Here is a 14782-nt window from a genome sequence, read left to right as displayed (position 1 = left end):
GGCGGAGCTTGCAGTGAGCTGAGATCTGGCCACTGCACTCCAGCCTGGATGACAGAGCGAGACTCCGTCTCAAAAAAAAAAAAAAAGAAAGAAAAACCAGCAATTAGAGTCTACAAGGGCTTTATCATTTACAAAGTACTATCGCCTCTTCATCTTCAAGGCCCTGGGAGGCGGCGGCTGTGGTGACTCTTGTTCTATGGACAAGAATAGGAACCGTGTCTGCATCTTTCCCATCCAATATGGTGCCTGGCTCAGAGCAGGTCCCACTAAATGTTGGCTGAATGAATTAATTAATGGGTTTCCTCCCTCCAAGGACACGCTGTACTAAGGCTCGGAGCAACGGGCTATTGTGGCTCAGGGAGCTCCCTTCCCCTCCCCCAGTGCCCTGCCTTCGGCGGGGACGGGGGTCTTACCTCTGCCAGAGTAACGTCAGCACAGGCTTTCCTGGCATCCTGCAGGGAAAGCAGACATCAGGGGAGCAAGAGCAAGGTGGGGGTGGCGGGTGCATGGGCCTTCAAGGCAGGTTGGGATTGGGGCACTGGGGCGTGGGGATCTCAAATATGCAAGCCAAGTTCAGAAAGTCCCTGGTCACTTCTAGTCACTCAGGAGCAAACCCAGTCCCCTCCCCCTGAGCCACACTCCCTCATGTCCCCAGCTGTTTTCTGGGGCCCCAGTGGGAGGGCTCTGGAGTTACTGCAATCTGCTTCTTGAGCTGCTCCGCTTCCTGACGCAGTTGCTCCATCTCCCCCATGGCTGACAGGTCGAGGGGTAGCTCTGGCTCCTGCCAGGAACATGGGGTCCGTGTTGAGGAACCCCCACCAGGCTGTGCTTCTGCCCTTCATGCCCACACCAGACTCCAAGACACAGGGCAATGACTGGCTGGCTGCACCCCCTCCCCAGCCAGGCTCTCCAAGTTTGGCGTCCTTTGCATCCAGCCCCAGCCTGCCTGAGCCCTGCCTGCGCCCCAGCCCAGGAGAGCAGAGCCCAGGCCAGCTCCCTCTTACTTGGGCTCTGGCTGGACCTCGGCCGGGTTTCCAGCTCTGGTTCCTGGGAGCCTCCTTACTCCCTCAGCTGCGACGCTTGCGCCCGCCCGTCACCTGCCCAGGCTCTGCTGCCAGAGGAGCTGGCCTGGCCTGGCCCAGACCGGCGGGGGGTTGCGGGGGCCTGACAGGGAAGGGTAGAGCCAACCACAATGTCAGGCAAATGAAATCAGCTGGCAGGGGTGGGGGGAAGAGGACAGGGAGGGAGGGAGGTGTGTGGCTTCCAGAGAGACTTGGGCCCAGCCTGGAGGAGGGGTGGGGGCAGGAGTGTGGGGCCGTAGAGAGGAGCAGCCCCCACCACAAGCCCTGAGAGGGGAGGGGGTGAAGGGCGCTTCCCTGGTCAGTCTCTGCAGGCAGAGATAAGAGCATCAGGCTCCATGGGATTAGAGCAAAGCTGTGAGTAGATTAAGGGTTGGGGTTTGGGAGGGGTGCAAAGGAGCAGAAGCAACTACAGCTCCAGTGTCCCCTCTCCGGTCCGGGCCCCCATCCGTGGTGATGATCTCGGCAGTCAGGGCCACTTAGCAACCAGGCCAGAAGGCGGGCTATAAGGGTGATAGATGGCCCCGTTGTCAGTACCTCAAACTGTGCTCTTTAGCTCAGGGTGGTGGGGAAGAGGGTTTGGTGAGTATGGGAGGGTGCAGGCAGGAGCTGAGATTAGAAAGGACTGATCTGGATAATCCTTCTTCTCGACAAACCCCAACCAGCTGCCTCTGGGTCTGATCCTGTGGGGGGAGAAAGGTACAGGGGACCCACAGAGAACGATGGACAGGTCTGCCCCTGTTGTGGGTGGGCAAGGGAAGCCCCGCACCCTGCTCCCAGGCTGGGGTCTAGCCCCCTCCTTGCCCTCTTGCGGCTGTGAAAGCAGGAGTCAGAGAGAAAGCAGGCGGCCCTAAGTCTCAGCAAAAGCTCAGAGAGGGAAGACAGGGCTTAGACTTGGAGGCCTAAGGAGCAGCTGCCAGGGGCTTGGGTCATTTGCATGAGGGGAGCAGGTGGCTGAGATTTCCCTGACAAATCACAGGCTCCAGGGGCCCCGCCTCTGGGAGGCCCAAAGACACCTGTCTCCTCCCAGGCAAGCCAGAGCCACCCCCACCTCCAGCCATCACAGAACCTGTGATACACTTGACTGGCCCCTGGCTGAGGGATCTTCATGACTTTATTGCACAGACTGGGAGAGAGCAGCAGGGTTATACCCCCCAACCCCACCATCCTCTTCATTTAAAGCATCAGCCTCCTCCCCTGCCATTTCCATTCAGGGAGGCACAGTGTTCCCCATCTGTCCGGGGGCTGCATGTCCAGCAGCTGGGCCCAGTCCCGGCTCCCCAGCCCTGGTGAGCTCCAGGCTACCCTGTGCATTGTCCTCTGAGTCCAGGCCCTTGTGGGTCCCCAAGATGGTGGGGGTGCAGGGACAGAGAGCTTGCTGTTCCGCTCCTGATGTCACGCAGGGGCTTTCTGTGGGTCCTGGCATCAAGATGGCCTTGCACAAGTCAAGTGGCCCCATCCTCAAGGAGCTGGCTCAGCCACTCACAGCTCCTCCCGAACCCGAGGTGCCTTTCCAGCCTTGTCTTGGACCCTCTGGTGCCTGTGGCTAGGGGGCTCTGGGGAAGTGTCTTTGCTGGGCATTTCTTCCTCTTCCTCTTCCTCCTCCTCCTCTGACTCCTGCAGCAGTTCTTTGGCTTCTATCCACTCCTGGGGTTGGGGAGGAGAATGTGGCCAGTTCCCTGCACCCACCTTCCCTGGGCCAGCTCAGCCCCTGCCCCTCACCGACTGTGAGCCTTCTCGGTGGTGCCTGCCCACCCTTCACACCCCAGGAGAACCACATCCCTTCCTACCCCACTCCTTACCTGCTCCCTGTGCTCAGGTGCCCATGTGTGCCACAGCGCCAGGGCACAGCGCCGTCCCCGAGTCACGGCCCACACCCCATGGGGATTCTCCCCACCGGAGCTGAAGGCTACAAGGCGTCCACAGCGAGGGCGCACCCGAGCCTGGGGGGATGAGGGCAGGTTCAGCTCCAGGGACCGGCTCTCTCAGAGAACTTGGCCCTCACTCCCTAAAGCAGGATGGGGACAGGGGCACAGAGAGGGTCAGCCCTCTCGCTATCACTTCCCACTCCTTAATTCAGGGACTAGCTTGGGGCAAATGAGAAATCAGCTTCAACTTGCAGAGCAAAAATGCCAGATTAAGGCAAGAGGAGTTGGGAACCAAAGGAAAAAGGGGTCTCCACGGAGGGTCTCTTGTTGGTTCCTGGCCCCCGGTACCCTGATTTTTCCCACTCAGCCCTTTGAACCCAGGGTGTGAAGCAATCTGGGGGTGGCCATGCAGTACCAGACTCTACGTAGAAGGGGATATGGATATTGGAGCCATTTTCCACACCTAGATGAAAAATCATTTCCTCCTACCCAATCCTAGCCCCTGGCGTCTAGAAATTTCCCACCTAGGCCGGGCGCGGTGGCTCAAGCCTGTAATCCCAGCACTTTGGGAGGCCGAGACGGGCGGATCACGAGGTCAGGAGATCGAGACCATCCTGGCTAACACGGTGAAACCCCGTCTCTACTAAAAAATATAAAAAACTAGCCGGGCGACGTGGCGGGCGCCTGTAGTCCCAGCTGCTTGGGAGGCTGAGGCAGGAGAATGGCGTAAACCCAGGAGGCGGAGCTTGCAGTGAGCTGAGACCTGGCCACTGAACTCCAGCCTGGGCGGCAGAGCGAGACTCCGTCTCAAAAAAAAAAAAAAGAAAAAGAAATTTCCCACCTAACATTCATTAATTGCTTATTATTACCAGGCACTGCCTCATTCTTTTAGGTACATTACCTAAATTACTTCCTACAATGACCCTTTAAAATAGGTACTATTGCCTGGGTGCGGTGGCTCACGCCTGTAATCCCAGCACTTTGGGAGGCTGAGGCGGGTGGATCACGAGGTCAGGAGATCGAAACCATCCTGGCTAACACAGTGAAACCCCGTCTCTGCTAAAAATACAAAAAATTAGCTGGGCGAGGTGGCAGACGCCTGTAGTCCCAGCTACTTGGGAGGTTGAGGCAGGAGAATGGCGTGCACCCGGGAGGCGGAGCTTGCAGTGAGCTGAGATCGCGCCACTGCGCTCCAGCCTGGGCGACAGAAGGAGACTCCGTCTCAAAAAAAAAAGAAAAGAAAAGAAAAATAGGTACTATTATTATCACCTCAATTTAGGATACTAAACCTCACAAAGGCTAAGAATGTGAGCCCCAGTCGAGGTGGCCCTGGTATCTGTGCGCCAGCCACTGTGCTGATCTCACTGCAAAGAGGAAGGACTATTTCAAGTTCCCCAAATCCCTAGAATAGGGCCATGGAGTTCTGGAGGCACCTGCAAGCTGTGCTTCATTCACCCTTCTTTAGGAGGTGAGACCAATACTGATGGCAGGGTTGGTGGGCCCACCTGCAGATCTAGCTACGGAGGAAGCAGCGGGAGGGCTGGGGAGGCAGGGAAGTGAAAGGGTTAAAAGCACTGGCCATTTCCCTGCATTTGCCTGTGGAACCTTCTGTTTTGAATCCTGACCCCACAGCTGGGCCCTCTGTCACACCGTCACACCCCCCACTCCACGCACCGTGACAGTGAGGGCGTTGGGCTCCGTGAAGAACAGGTCCCCACCCTGGAAGTCATCGTTGAGGTAGAGGAGTCCACTGCGGAGGGAAAAAGGCAAGAGGCAGTGAGACCCCAACCCAGGCCCAGGCCGGCAGTGGGATGACCTTTGTCCACCTGCCTGACCCCGAGAGGGGCTGCCCACCTGTAGTCCCGATAGGTGTAGGCTGGGGGCTCCCGCCAGCACTCTCCTGTGTCGGGGTCCAGGACGCAGTTGTCTGCATGCACTGGGTGACTCAGGTCCATGCGCTGCTCTTGCTCTCCTAGGACACAAAGGGGTCTGGGGGTACCTCTGTGCCCCTGTGCCCATCTGCCACCCTGTGGGCTCATGCTGTGCACATCCACCCTGGGGCTCTTGGGGGCAGTGTCCTGTGGGCAGGGCCTGAGCTTGGAGAAGAGCAGTGGGGGTCCCTGTCATACCTTCTATGGCGCTGCGGCACACCAGGTGGGTGAAGGACAGATGCAGGGGCCGTTCCGGGGAGAAGTAGGCCTGGGTCAAGGTCCGCACCCGCTCGCTCACCTCCAGAAGCAGCTTAGCACCCCGACTGCCCACTGTCCCAGCCCGGGCCAGCTGCAGGCAGCGAAAGGCAGCACAGAAACGGAGGACGGCAATGGGAAGGTGGGCTCAGCCGTAGCTCCTGCCCATCTCTGCTGCTCTCCACCCGTAGGTTTGGAGTCTGTCAGCATCCAGCTCTGTCCATCAGCCCAAACTGCTCCTTCTATCTTTCCAACAACAACCCCGGCCCCAGCTCTCAGAACATCCCTTTACTCCATGCTGGGTCCTATCAGGTAGTCTTGGTCCCGAGAAAGCTCCTTCACAAAAGCCCAGGCCCTGGGGCCCGGCTTCCTGCACAGCCTCTCCTCCAGGTCTGGGCATCAGACGGACCCGGGTGCCTCCTGTGCTCACCTGTGCAGCCTTAAGCACTGTGAGCCCCTCGAAGCGTTCATGGGGGGTGTGAGGGGAGCGGCGACCACGATAGCCAGACCTGGCTCCAGCCCCAGCTGCATCCTAAATAGGGAGGAGTTTACCGTGGTGTCACTCCCCCAGCCCCTCACTGTCTGCAGGGCTGCAAGACCCTCCCTCCGGCCCTCCCGCTCTCCAGAAGAAGCTAGATGCTCCCACAGTTCTGTTGCGGCTCCTCTTCCTGAGCTGCTGCTCCTTCCCAGAGAGTGCCCCCCGCCATGGCTGCCCGACTGTCCCTCTCTGGTACAGGCTGGAATCCCGCTTACCAAGGGGACTGTGGCCACAACTCGGGAGAGCTTCCTACAGCAGTAAGGGGGCCTCTGAGAGGGTAGGGACAGCTGGGAAAGTGGGGCAGAGCTGGGAACTAGGCAGGAAGGGCTTGATCATTAATCCCTGATGAGTCAAGAATAGAGGAGTCTCTCTGGAAACAGGACCCTAACAGGAAGTTCCACAGTTAGGCCAGGTCCTGGCAGGAAGCTGACTGGCGGTAGGGAGACAGCATCAGCGGGCTATCCCTCTCTGACCTCTTCCCACCTGACATTCTCTCGGAGAAACTGTGGACTCCGTGGCTCCCCCACTCCTTGATACTGAGTCACAATTACCCAGCCACCTATGCGACCAGTCTCACTACCTGGAGGTCTCCTAATATTTGGATGTCTACACTGGAATCATTCCCTTTTCTGACACCCATTTTTTTGTCTGCTTTTTGAATCTGTTTAAGCACCACTATCTAGTTACCCCTGCATACAAATCTCACTTCTGAGAGACACCGAGTCACCCAAGCCATCTAACCTGGGTTTTTTGCTTTTTGCTTTTGAGACTGGGTCTTGCTCTATCGCCCAGGCTGGGGTGCAGTGACGCGATCATAGCTCACTGCAGTGTCCACCTCCCAGGCTCCAGAGATCCTCCCACATCAGCCTCTCAAGTAGGTGGGAGAATATAGGCGCATAGGCCCAGCTAATTTTTTGTATTTTTTGTAGAGACGGGGTTTTACCACAATGCTCAGGCTGGTCTGGAACTCCTGAGCTCAAGCCATCCACCTGCCTCAGCCTCCTGAAGTGCTGGGATTACAGGTGTGAGCCACCTTGCCAACCAACTGTGGCACTCGTCAATTACTCCGTTTTCCCGGTCTTTTCTCCCGCTGCATTCTACACACTGCCACTAGAGGGATCTACCACTTCTACAGGTTACTCCAGACCCTGCACTTGGAGGTTCTACAGGAATGCAAAAGTCAACCACTCCTAAAATCCTTCAGTAGCTGTCTACCATACACAGATAAAGGAGGCCACAGAAGACCCTCACTGTCCCTGGGCCTTCATGTCTGGGCTCTCTCCCTCCTCCCCCATACTGCCTCTTGGTAACATACACCCTGATGATTCTATGTTCTTTTTACATTAATTAATAAATTTTTTTTTTTTTTTTTGAGACGGAGTCTCGCTCTGTCACCCAGGCTGGAGTGCAGTGGCCAGATCTCAGCTCACTGCAAGCTCCGCCTCCCAGGTTTACGCCATTCTCCTGCCTCAGCCTCCCAGGTAGCTGGGACTACAGGCGCCCGCCACCTCGCCTGGCTAGTTTTTTGTAGTTTTTAGTAGAGACGGGGTTTCACCATGTTAGCCAGGATGGTCTCGATCTCCTGACCTCGTGATCTGCCCGTCTCGGCCTCCCAAAGTGCTGGGATTACAGGCTTGAGCCACCGCGCCCGGCCAATAAATTTTTTTTTTTTTAATTTATTTTTCGAGACGGAGTTTTGCTCTTGTTGACCAGGCTGGAGTGCAATGGCAGGATCTCGGCTCACTGCAACCTCTGCCTCCTGGGTTCAAGCGATTCTCCTGCCTCAGCCTCCCCAGTAGTTGGGATTACAGGCGCCTGCCACCATGCCCACTAATTTTTTTGTATTTTTACTAGAGACTGGGTTTCACCATGCTGGCCAGGTTGGTCTTGAACTCCTGACCTCAAGTGATCCACCTGCCTTGACCTCCCAAAGTGCTGGGATTACAGGCATGAGCCACCACACCCAGCCAGTGATGATTCTGTGTTCTAAGAGCTTTACCGTGTGCTGACTCATTTAATCCTCACAACACTATGACAAAAACACTATTATTATCCCCATTTTATAGATGAGCAAACTAGGCTCAGAGATAGTAAAATAAATTGCCCAAGATCACACAGGTAATGACTATTGGAGCTGGCCCTGCTCTCACCCCGTGCTTGACTGCAGTTCCCAGAATGCACCTTGCTCTTATCCCTCTTAGACCGATTCCACCCCCCATCACCTGGTTAGCTCATCCTTAAGACTGAGCTCAAACACCACCTCTCCAGCAAGCCTTCTATAACTGTGCATTCCAGCACTTCCAGTTGGATGAGTACAATTTTTTTTTTCTTTTGAGACAGAGTTTCGCTCTTGTTGCCCAGGCTGGAGTGCAATGGCAAAATATCAGCTCACCACAACCTCCACCTCCCAGGTTCAAGCGCTTCTCCTGCCTCAGCCTCCCAAGTAGCTGGGATTACAGGCATGTGCCACTACACCTGGCTAATTTTTTTGTATTTTTAGTAGAGACGGGGTTTCTCTGTGTTGGTCAGGCTGGTCTCGAACTCCCAGCCTCAGGTGATCCACCCGCCTCAGCCTCCCAAAGTGCTGGGATTACAGGCATGAGCCACCGCACCCAGCCCAAGTACATACTTCTTTTACCAAACTTACCACCTGCTTATATTATGTATTTCCTTGTCTGTTTCCACCTCTACACCGGAGCTCCCAAAGGGCGGAGTCTATAATCATCTTCCTCTCCCTAGAACCTAACAGTTTCTGGGGTACAGCAGCTACTCAATGAGTATGTTACTGAATGAGCACTAACCTGAGATAAGGGTTGAAGCTTCATAAATGGTAGCCTCAACCTGGTGAGTATGAATCATTCAGCCCAAACTAGAAGGAGGGAAAGAAAGGCCTGGGTGTCTGCTGAGCCATCAGTCAAGCCAGTAACTAAACTCTTGGCTAACCAAGCAATCCTTACCTGCACACTCATCCATTTTTATGCCTTTGTGGTTTTTGTTTTGTTCTTCCTATCAATTTCTAGCAAAATGTGTAAAATTTGTAAAGAACATCCACCTGTGTCAGCTAAATTAAGACACAAAGGAACTTATCCATAGCTAAGAGGCAGTGGTAAGCACAGTCCCGGTTGGACAATCAGGACAGGCAGAATGAGGGGGGCAGGCCAAGAGCAAGGGAACAGGCAGTTGTACCCAAGGGTCTTGAACGAGCTGATGAACTTGCAGGTCTTCCTACCTTAGCCAGCTGCAGCAGCACCCCACACTCGGCTGGGGTGAGTAGCCCATCCAACACTGCCCGCTCCGACCCATTCAGCTGCCTGGAATCCTGGGTCAAGGTCACACCCTCCAGGAGAAGGACATCTGCCAGGGAAAAGACAGAGCAGAGGTGGCTGAGCAACCCCTAAGGGCAGGCAGAGCAGTAGCTGGCAGCTCCCAGACCCTCAGGCTCCTGTCTCCTCCCTCCCAGGAACTCACCCTTCCAGTAGGTCAAGGGCTTTGGCTTCGGGGGCTCATGGTCCCAAGACCTCTTCTCTTGATCCTCTCTCAGGGGTGAGAGATGTGCTCAGTGGGTGCACAGGACAGTCCAGACCCAGCCTCCCAGCTCAGGCCGAGCGCCTCCCACCACAGGGCATCTCCTACCTGAGCTTTTCTCTAAGTGCCTCAGGGATGAGAGCTGCAGGGGTCCAGGGGTCCTGTGACAGTCCAGAAAAGCATCATCACCCACCAAGATCAGACCCTGGAATCCCTTACATTAGAGCTGAAATATCTCGTTAAGATCCTCCTGTTTCCAGAGAGGGAGATGGAGGTAGGAAGAGCCTGGGAATCAATGTCAGGAGCCCTGGGCAGTGGACCAAACTCTGTAACAAGTACAACTATAACTCGTATAGCACTTACTATCTATCAGCTGGGGGCTATTCTAAGAGCTTCATTTATGGAAATTGAATTTCTCCTTTAAAGTTCACAATAGTCTCATGAAACAGACAATATTAAAGTGCTCATTTTGTTTTTTTTGTTTTGTTTTGTTTTGTTTTGTTTTTTGAGACGGAGTCTTGCTCTGTCGCCCGGGCTGGAGTGCAGTGGCCGGATCTCAGCTCACTGCAAGCTCCGCCTCCCGGGTTTACGCCATTCTCCTGCCTCAGCCTCCCAAGTGGCTGGGACTACAGGCGCCCGCCACCTCGCCCGGCTAGTTTTTTTGTATTTTTTAGTAGAGACGGGGTTTCACCGTGTTCGCCAGGATGGTCTCGATCTCCTGACCTCGTGATCCGCCCGTCTCGGCCTCCCAAAGTGCTGGGATTACAGGCTTGAGCCACCGCGCCCGGCCAAAGTGCTCATTTTGTAATTGAGAGCCCTGAAACATGGAGAAGTAAAGTAACATGCTCAAGATCACACAGCTAAAGTGACAGAGTTAGTTGTTTTTTTTTTTTGAGACAGAGTCTCACACTGTCGCCCAGGCTGGAGTGCTATGGTGCGATCTCAGCTCACTGCAACCTCTGCCTCCCGGATTCAAGTGATTCTCCTGCCTCAGTCTCCCAAGAAGCTGGGATCATAGGCACCCGCCACCACGCCTGGCTAATCTTTTGTATTTTCAGTAGAGACAGAGTTTCACTATGTTGGCCAGGCTGATCTTGAATTCCTGACCGAGGCCCACCTCAGCCTCCCAAAGCAGAGTCAGGTTTTAAACTAGCCTCAGGCCAGGTGCAGTGGCTCACGCCTGTAATCTCAGTACTTTGGGGGGCCGAGGCAGGTGGATCACCTGAAGTCAGGAATTCAAGACTAGCCTGGCCAACATGGTGAAACCCCATCTCTACTAAAAATATAAAAATTAGCCAGGGAAGGTGGTGGGCACCTGTAATCCCAGCTACTCGGGAGGCTGAGGCAGAAGAATCACTTGAACCTGGGAGGTGGAGCTTTCAGTGAGCCAAGATCGCACCATTGCCCTCCAGCCTGGGTGACAGAGCGAGACTCTGTCTCCAAAAATTAAAATTAAAATTAAGGCCGGGCGCGGTGGCTCAAGCCTGTAATCCCAGCACTTTGGGAGGCCGAGGCGGGTGGATCACGAAGTCAGGAGATCGAGACCATCCTGGCTAACACTGTGAAACCCCGTCTCTACTAAAAAATACAAAAAATTAGCCGGGCGAGGTGGCGGGCGCCTGTAGTCCAAAGCTGCTTGGGAGGCTGAGGCAGGAGAATGGCGTGAACCCGGGAGGCGGAGCTTGCAGTGAGCTGAGATCCGGCCACTGCACTCCAGCCTGGGCGACAGAGCGAGATTCCATCTCAAAAAAAAAAAAATTAAAATTAAAAAACTAGCTTCAGAGTTCTCACTTTTAACCAGTGGTTCTCAAGCAGGATACTTCTGTCCCCCAGGGGTCAATTAAACAAAGTCTGGAAACATCATTGATTGTCATGACTCAGGGGCTGTCAATGTGCTATTGATCTCTACTGGGTAGAGACCAGGGAAGCTGCTGAATACCCTCCAAGGCATAGGACAGGCCCTGCCGTCTGCCCTAACAAAGCATTATCCAAAATGTCAGATCCAAAATATCAGTAGTGCCAGGAAGGCTGAGAACGCCTGCTTTATGCCCCAGTCCTAGCCACAGATAACCTCTGCCCCGCAGTTTCCTCTCGTAACTACAAGAAGAGAAACAAAAGCAGCAGTAACAGAGCTTTCTACATTGTTATCAAATGATGTGGTTTCAACAACCCTGTGACAACCCTGTGAAATAGATGTGATTATTCCAACTTACAGGTAAGGAAGTTGAGGCAGAGGCAAGTTGAAGTTCGGAGATGTTTGGGGCAGAGGAGGACTGACACTTAGGCCTGTGTGACCCTAAAACTGCCCTAACTACAGGCACACGGTTTCTGTCCCTGTAAAACTGGGATGGCAGACTCTTCTCCAAGCCTCATGGTGGAAACGTGGAAAACTCTGTTGCAAACCAAAGTGCCATTTCTCCTGGGAGTGCGGAGGGGTGGGATGGGACAGAAGCAGAATGACTCACAGGATCCTTGAAGCTGGTCCCCAGGTGCTCCATGGCATAGTAGAGCTGCCTCTTCTCCCCCAGGGATCGGAGGATGAAGTGTTGGATGTCCTGAGGGTGAGATGATGAGCAGTGAAGGGGGGCTGAAGGAGGGCAGGAAACCCAGGCTCTAGGGCACTGCCTGGGTGCTCCATGCTCCCTGAACCTGGCACCATGCCCCCCGGTTCCTCCGTTCAACGTTCCCCCTCAGCAGCTTCAGAGCATCTGGGCTCAAACTGGAAAGGGTGTAGGGGGTGGGAGTGTGTGTGAGTGTGTGGGTGCGTGTGTGCATGAGCTCGGGGGCTGGTGGCAGGCAGGAGTGAGGTAAAGGCAAGAGACATGGGGCTGAGGGCTGGAATCGGAACTCCAGGCTGCCGTGGGGAGCAGGGAGTGGGGATGGAAGTCAGATGCTGGACTTGGAGTCCTCTGGGTGACCAGAATGCTTGGCTAAGAGGTCAGCAGGGGGTGGGGGTCCAGGTTACTTCTCAGGTCTCTTTGTTTGATTTGGGGCTACCTCCCAGGTAAGTGCGGAGAGGGGGTTACCTCTCTGGGTCCAAGGCCAGGTCTCGGCTCTCCCAGCTGGGCCTGGTACTGGTTCAGAGCCCTCTTGGCAGGCTCATCGTCCGGGTAGAAGAGCAGGACACTCAGGACATTTTCTATAGCCTGGGACAGATTGCCCACTGGAGAGGGAGTGACAAGGTCAGAGGTCAGGGGATAAAGACTTAGAGCACATTGATCCTTGGGGCAGAGGCGGTGCTGGAGAAGGTGATCTCCAGAGGCCAGCCGGCCAACGCCAAGAGCCCCCCTCCCACTGGCAGACAAGTTCAACTGCCAGTTCTTTCAAACGCTGGTGCAAACATACCTTAGCTGGAGATTTCAAAGAAGAGCAAGAGGGAGGAAAATAAAGGAAGGTGAGAAGCAGCAAGGCAGAAGGAAGCCCATCTCCTGAGCTTGTCACAGGCGCCAAAGGAGAGCAAATTAGAGTCCTTGTGAAGTGATGGTTCCCATGGAGCCCTGACAGTGAAACTACAAATCCAGAGACAGATGGGAGGGATAGAGAGATGGAGCTCAGGATAGCAGCAGAGGCAAATCTTCACTCCGCGTTTCCGCCCTTCCCAAACTGACCCTGAGCATGGGCTTCATATAGCCGCCTCAGCTGGCTGGGAAGGAAGTCTGGGACAGGGAAGCTGCGACCAGGGCGTGTGGCTGTTTCCCCTACACAGCGTTGCCGACACTGCAGGACCTGAATCCAGTGTCCTGCAGAGGAGACCCATGAGCCATTCAGCTTGTTCATGGCCCTCCCTGGGCACCGACCCACCCCCCACACACACTCCCAGCCCCTTACTTGCAATGGCCTCATAGAGGCCCCCCTGGCTCCCAGCCCCATCCTCCTCTTCTTCAGCCCCCTCCTGCTCCTCAGGCCCCTGGCAGTCAGCACGGCAGCTCTCCATCTGGGCCAGGCTCCCCTGCAGGGCCTCCTCTAGCCTGGGCAGTGCCAGTCCTGCCTCCTGGCGCTCCAGTAGCTCCAGGCCGGTGTCATAGGCTGCCTGTTGGAGAAGGGAGCAGTCATCTGTGATCCAGGGGGTTGTCAAACTGGGAGGTAGAGAGGAGCGTGGTGTTGGTCTCATTTGGGGCAAGGACTCCATGTCCCTCTTCACCATGGAGAAGAATAAAGGTGGGCCTCAGAATCATAACGTTGGACCATCAGATTTCAGTGATCATCCAGGAGGGAAACGAGGTCCTAGAGAAGGACTCCCCACCAGGGTCACTGCGGATCATTACGCCATCTCCGCATGCTCAGGCAGCACAATGCAGCAGTTTAGTGAGGCCTGTGTATCCAGCCAGGAAAAGGCTGGGGCAAGACAGGGGTGATGTTGGGGGTCTCACCCAGTGTGGGGGCGTCTCCAGGTCCCGGAAGCTCTGGGGCTGAACTCCCGACATTCGTCTGTACTTAGCCATGTCCTCTCGCATCTGCAGGTGCATTGGGTTTGCCACAAAGAAGGTGTGTGCTGCCGCGGCTGCCAGATCCAGCTTCTTCAACTGAGGAGGCGGAGGGAGGAGGGCATCAGAGCCCTGGATGGAGGTCACACCTCTGCTCCCTGGTCGGCCTCCCCACCCTACCCCAGACACACACTCTGGGTGCCCAAGAGCGTCATGGAAGACTGGCCAGTAAGAACCGCCCACCGCCCAAATTGCAGACCCCCTAGAAGCCAGAACGTTGGGACTCTCAGAAGGCTGACACCGAAGGAAAGGGGGTCTAAAGACGTCGGAGTTGGGTGGGACATGGGCCTCAGGACTTCAGGACCTCAATCTGGGAGACCAGGTGGAAGTGATGGGCTTAAGTGAGGTGGGAAAGTGGGGGAGACCTCAGCGACCAGCAAAACACGCAGGTCTCTAGGACCCTGAGCTGAGGTGAGTGCAACCGGCACCCCGCTTCCCCAGCCACGTAGGCAACTGCTGCGGTACCGGCGGCTGCGGCGTGCTGTCCCCTCCCCGCCTGCAGAGGTCTGGCCTCGGCGGCCTCCAACCTTGCCTCCGTCTGCTCCTTCCTTTCCGAAGCTACCTCCTGCCCCAAGCGAAGGTTCACACTCACCACCACCCCCGACACACACACACCCACGCACACTTCCCGTCCGACAGCCGATTTCGCCCCCACCGCCTCCGCTTCATTCCTAGGAAGAGGCGGCCCTGTCCCTCCATCTTCAATCTGCTCCCGTCCCGCCTCACGACCTCCCCGCCCCATTCCCACTCTGCTCGCACTCCCCCTCGGCTGCTCTTCTGCGATCTCAACAGGTCCTCGCGGTGGCTTAGCCAGCTCCAAGGCAGAGGCCCGCGGTACGCCCCCCCAGCCCCGTCCGGGGTCCAGGCAACAGCATTTCGCCTACTACTGGGCATCATAAAGTAGGACAGAGTCCTGGTGAGGGCTGGGACCCTCGGAGCTGCCCGGCCCGCTCCCCACCTGGTAATAGGCCCTCTGCAGGTAGTTGTAGGGCTCCCGACGGCGGAAGGCGTCCCGGATCGTGCTCCCCACGCGAAGCCGCGCCGCGCCCCCGGGGCCCAGCCTCCGTGCTGCGCACTGGGTCAGGCAGTCTGCGCGGCGGAG

At 55.9% G+C, this 14782-nt stretch overlaps 2 protein-coding genes across 3 annotated transcripts in view; both read right to left on the bottom strand.

The window, feature by feature from the left end:
• The window catches only part of GNB3 (guanine nucleotide binding protein (G protein), beta polypeptide 3), a 7484-nt gene extending 5659 nt beyond the window's left edge, over nucleotides 1–1825 (bottom strand). The window contains exons 1-4 of one of the 2 annotated variants that reach the window (XM_011952181.1): nucleotides 1617–1825; nucleotides 1005–1164; nucleotides 695–781; nucleotides 414–452 (exon numbers count right to left, since the gene is read on the bottom strand). In XM_011952181.1, coding sequence (XP_011807571.1) covers nucleotides 414–452; nucleotides 695–751 — 96 coding nt within the window. In that variant the 5' untranslated portion in view covers nucleotides 752–781; nucleotides 1005–1164; nucleotides 1617–1825. Of the gene's footprint in view, nucleotides 1–413; nucleotides 453–694; nucleotides 782–1004; nucleotides 1234–1616 lie in introns of those variants that run through there. The other variant, XM_011952173.1, reaches the window with a different exon arrangement.
• Nucleotides 1826–2168: 343 nt separating this feature from the next.
• On the bottom strand, nucleotides 2169–14776 carry P3H3 (prolyl 3-hydroxylase 3). The gene is made up of 15 exons (XM_011952192.1): nucleotides 14639–14776; nucleotides 13567–13719; nucleotides 13025–13226; nucleotides 12805–12936; nucleotides 12223–12359; nucleotides 11662–11751; nucleotides 9305–9357; nucleotides 9140–9207; nucleotides 8901–9025; nucleotides 5564–5665; nucleotides 5077–5227; nucleotides 4802–4919; nucleotides 4622–4697; nucleotides 2882–3022; nucleotides 2169–2726 (listed from the first exon to the last, which is right to left on the bottom strand). Exons 2-15 carry the CDS (start codon nucleotides 13660–13662, stop codon nucleotides 2562–2564), a joined length of 1656 nt encoding a protein of 551 aa, XP_011807582.1. The 5' UTR covers nucleotides 13663–13719; nucleotides 14639–14776; the 3' UTR covers nucleotides 2169–2561.
• Between the last annotated feature and the right edge of the window lie 6 nt (nucleotides 14777–14782).

The sequence above is a fragment of the Colobus angolensis genome, unplaced genomic scaffold, assembly GCF_000951035.1.
Source record: "Colobus angolensis palliatus isolate OR3802 unplaced genomic scaffold, Cang.pa_1.0 Scaffold11, whole genome shotgun sequence".
Taxonomy (NCBI): domain Eukaryota; kingdom Metazoa; phylum Chordata; class Mammalia; order Primates; family Cercopithecidae; genus Colobus; species Colobus angolensis.
The sequence above is the reverse complement of the archived record's forward strand: the minus strand, read 5'-3'. Positions and strand labels throughout refer to the sequence as shown.

Bases quoted from the DNA above. Each gene is read 5' to 3' on its own strand.
- P3H3 (XM_011952192.1), bottom strand. From the start codon at position 13,662: ATGCACCTGCAGATGCGAGAGGACATGGCTAAGTACAGACGAATGTCG. The intron at 12,360-12,804 runs GTCAGTTTGGGA...CTCCCTCTCCAG, and splicing joins ATATGAAGCCCATGCTCAGG to TGGGCAATCTGTCCCAGGCT. The intron at 9,026-9,139 runs GTGAGTTCCTGG...TTTCCCTGGCAG, and splicing joins GCCCTTGACCTACTGGAAGG to ATGTCCTTCTCCTGGAGGGT.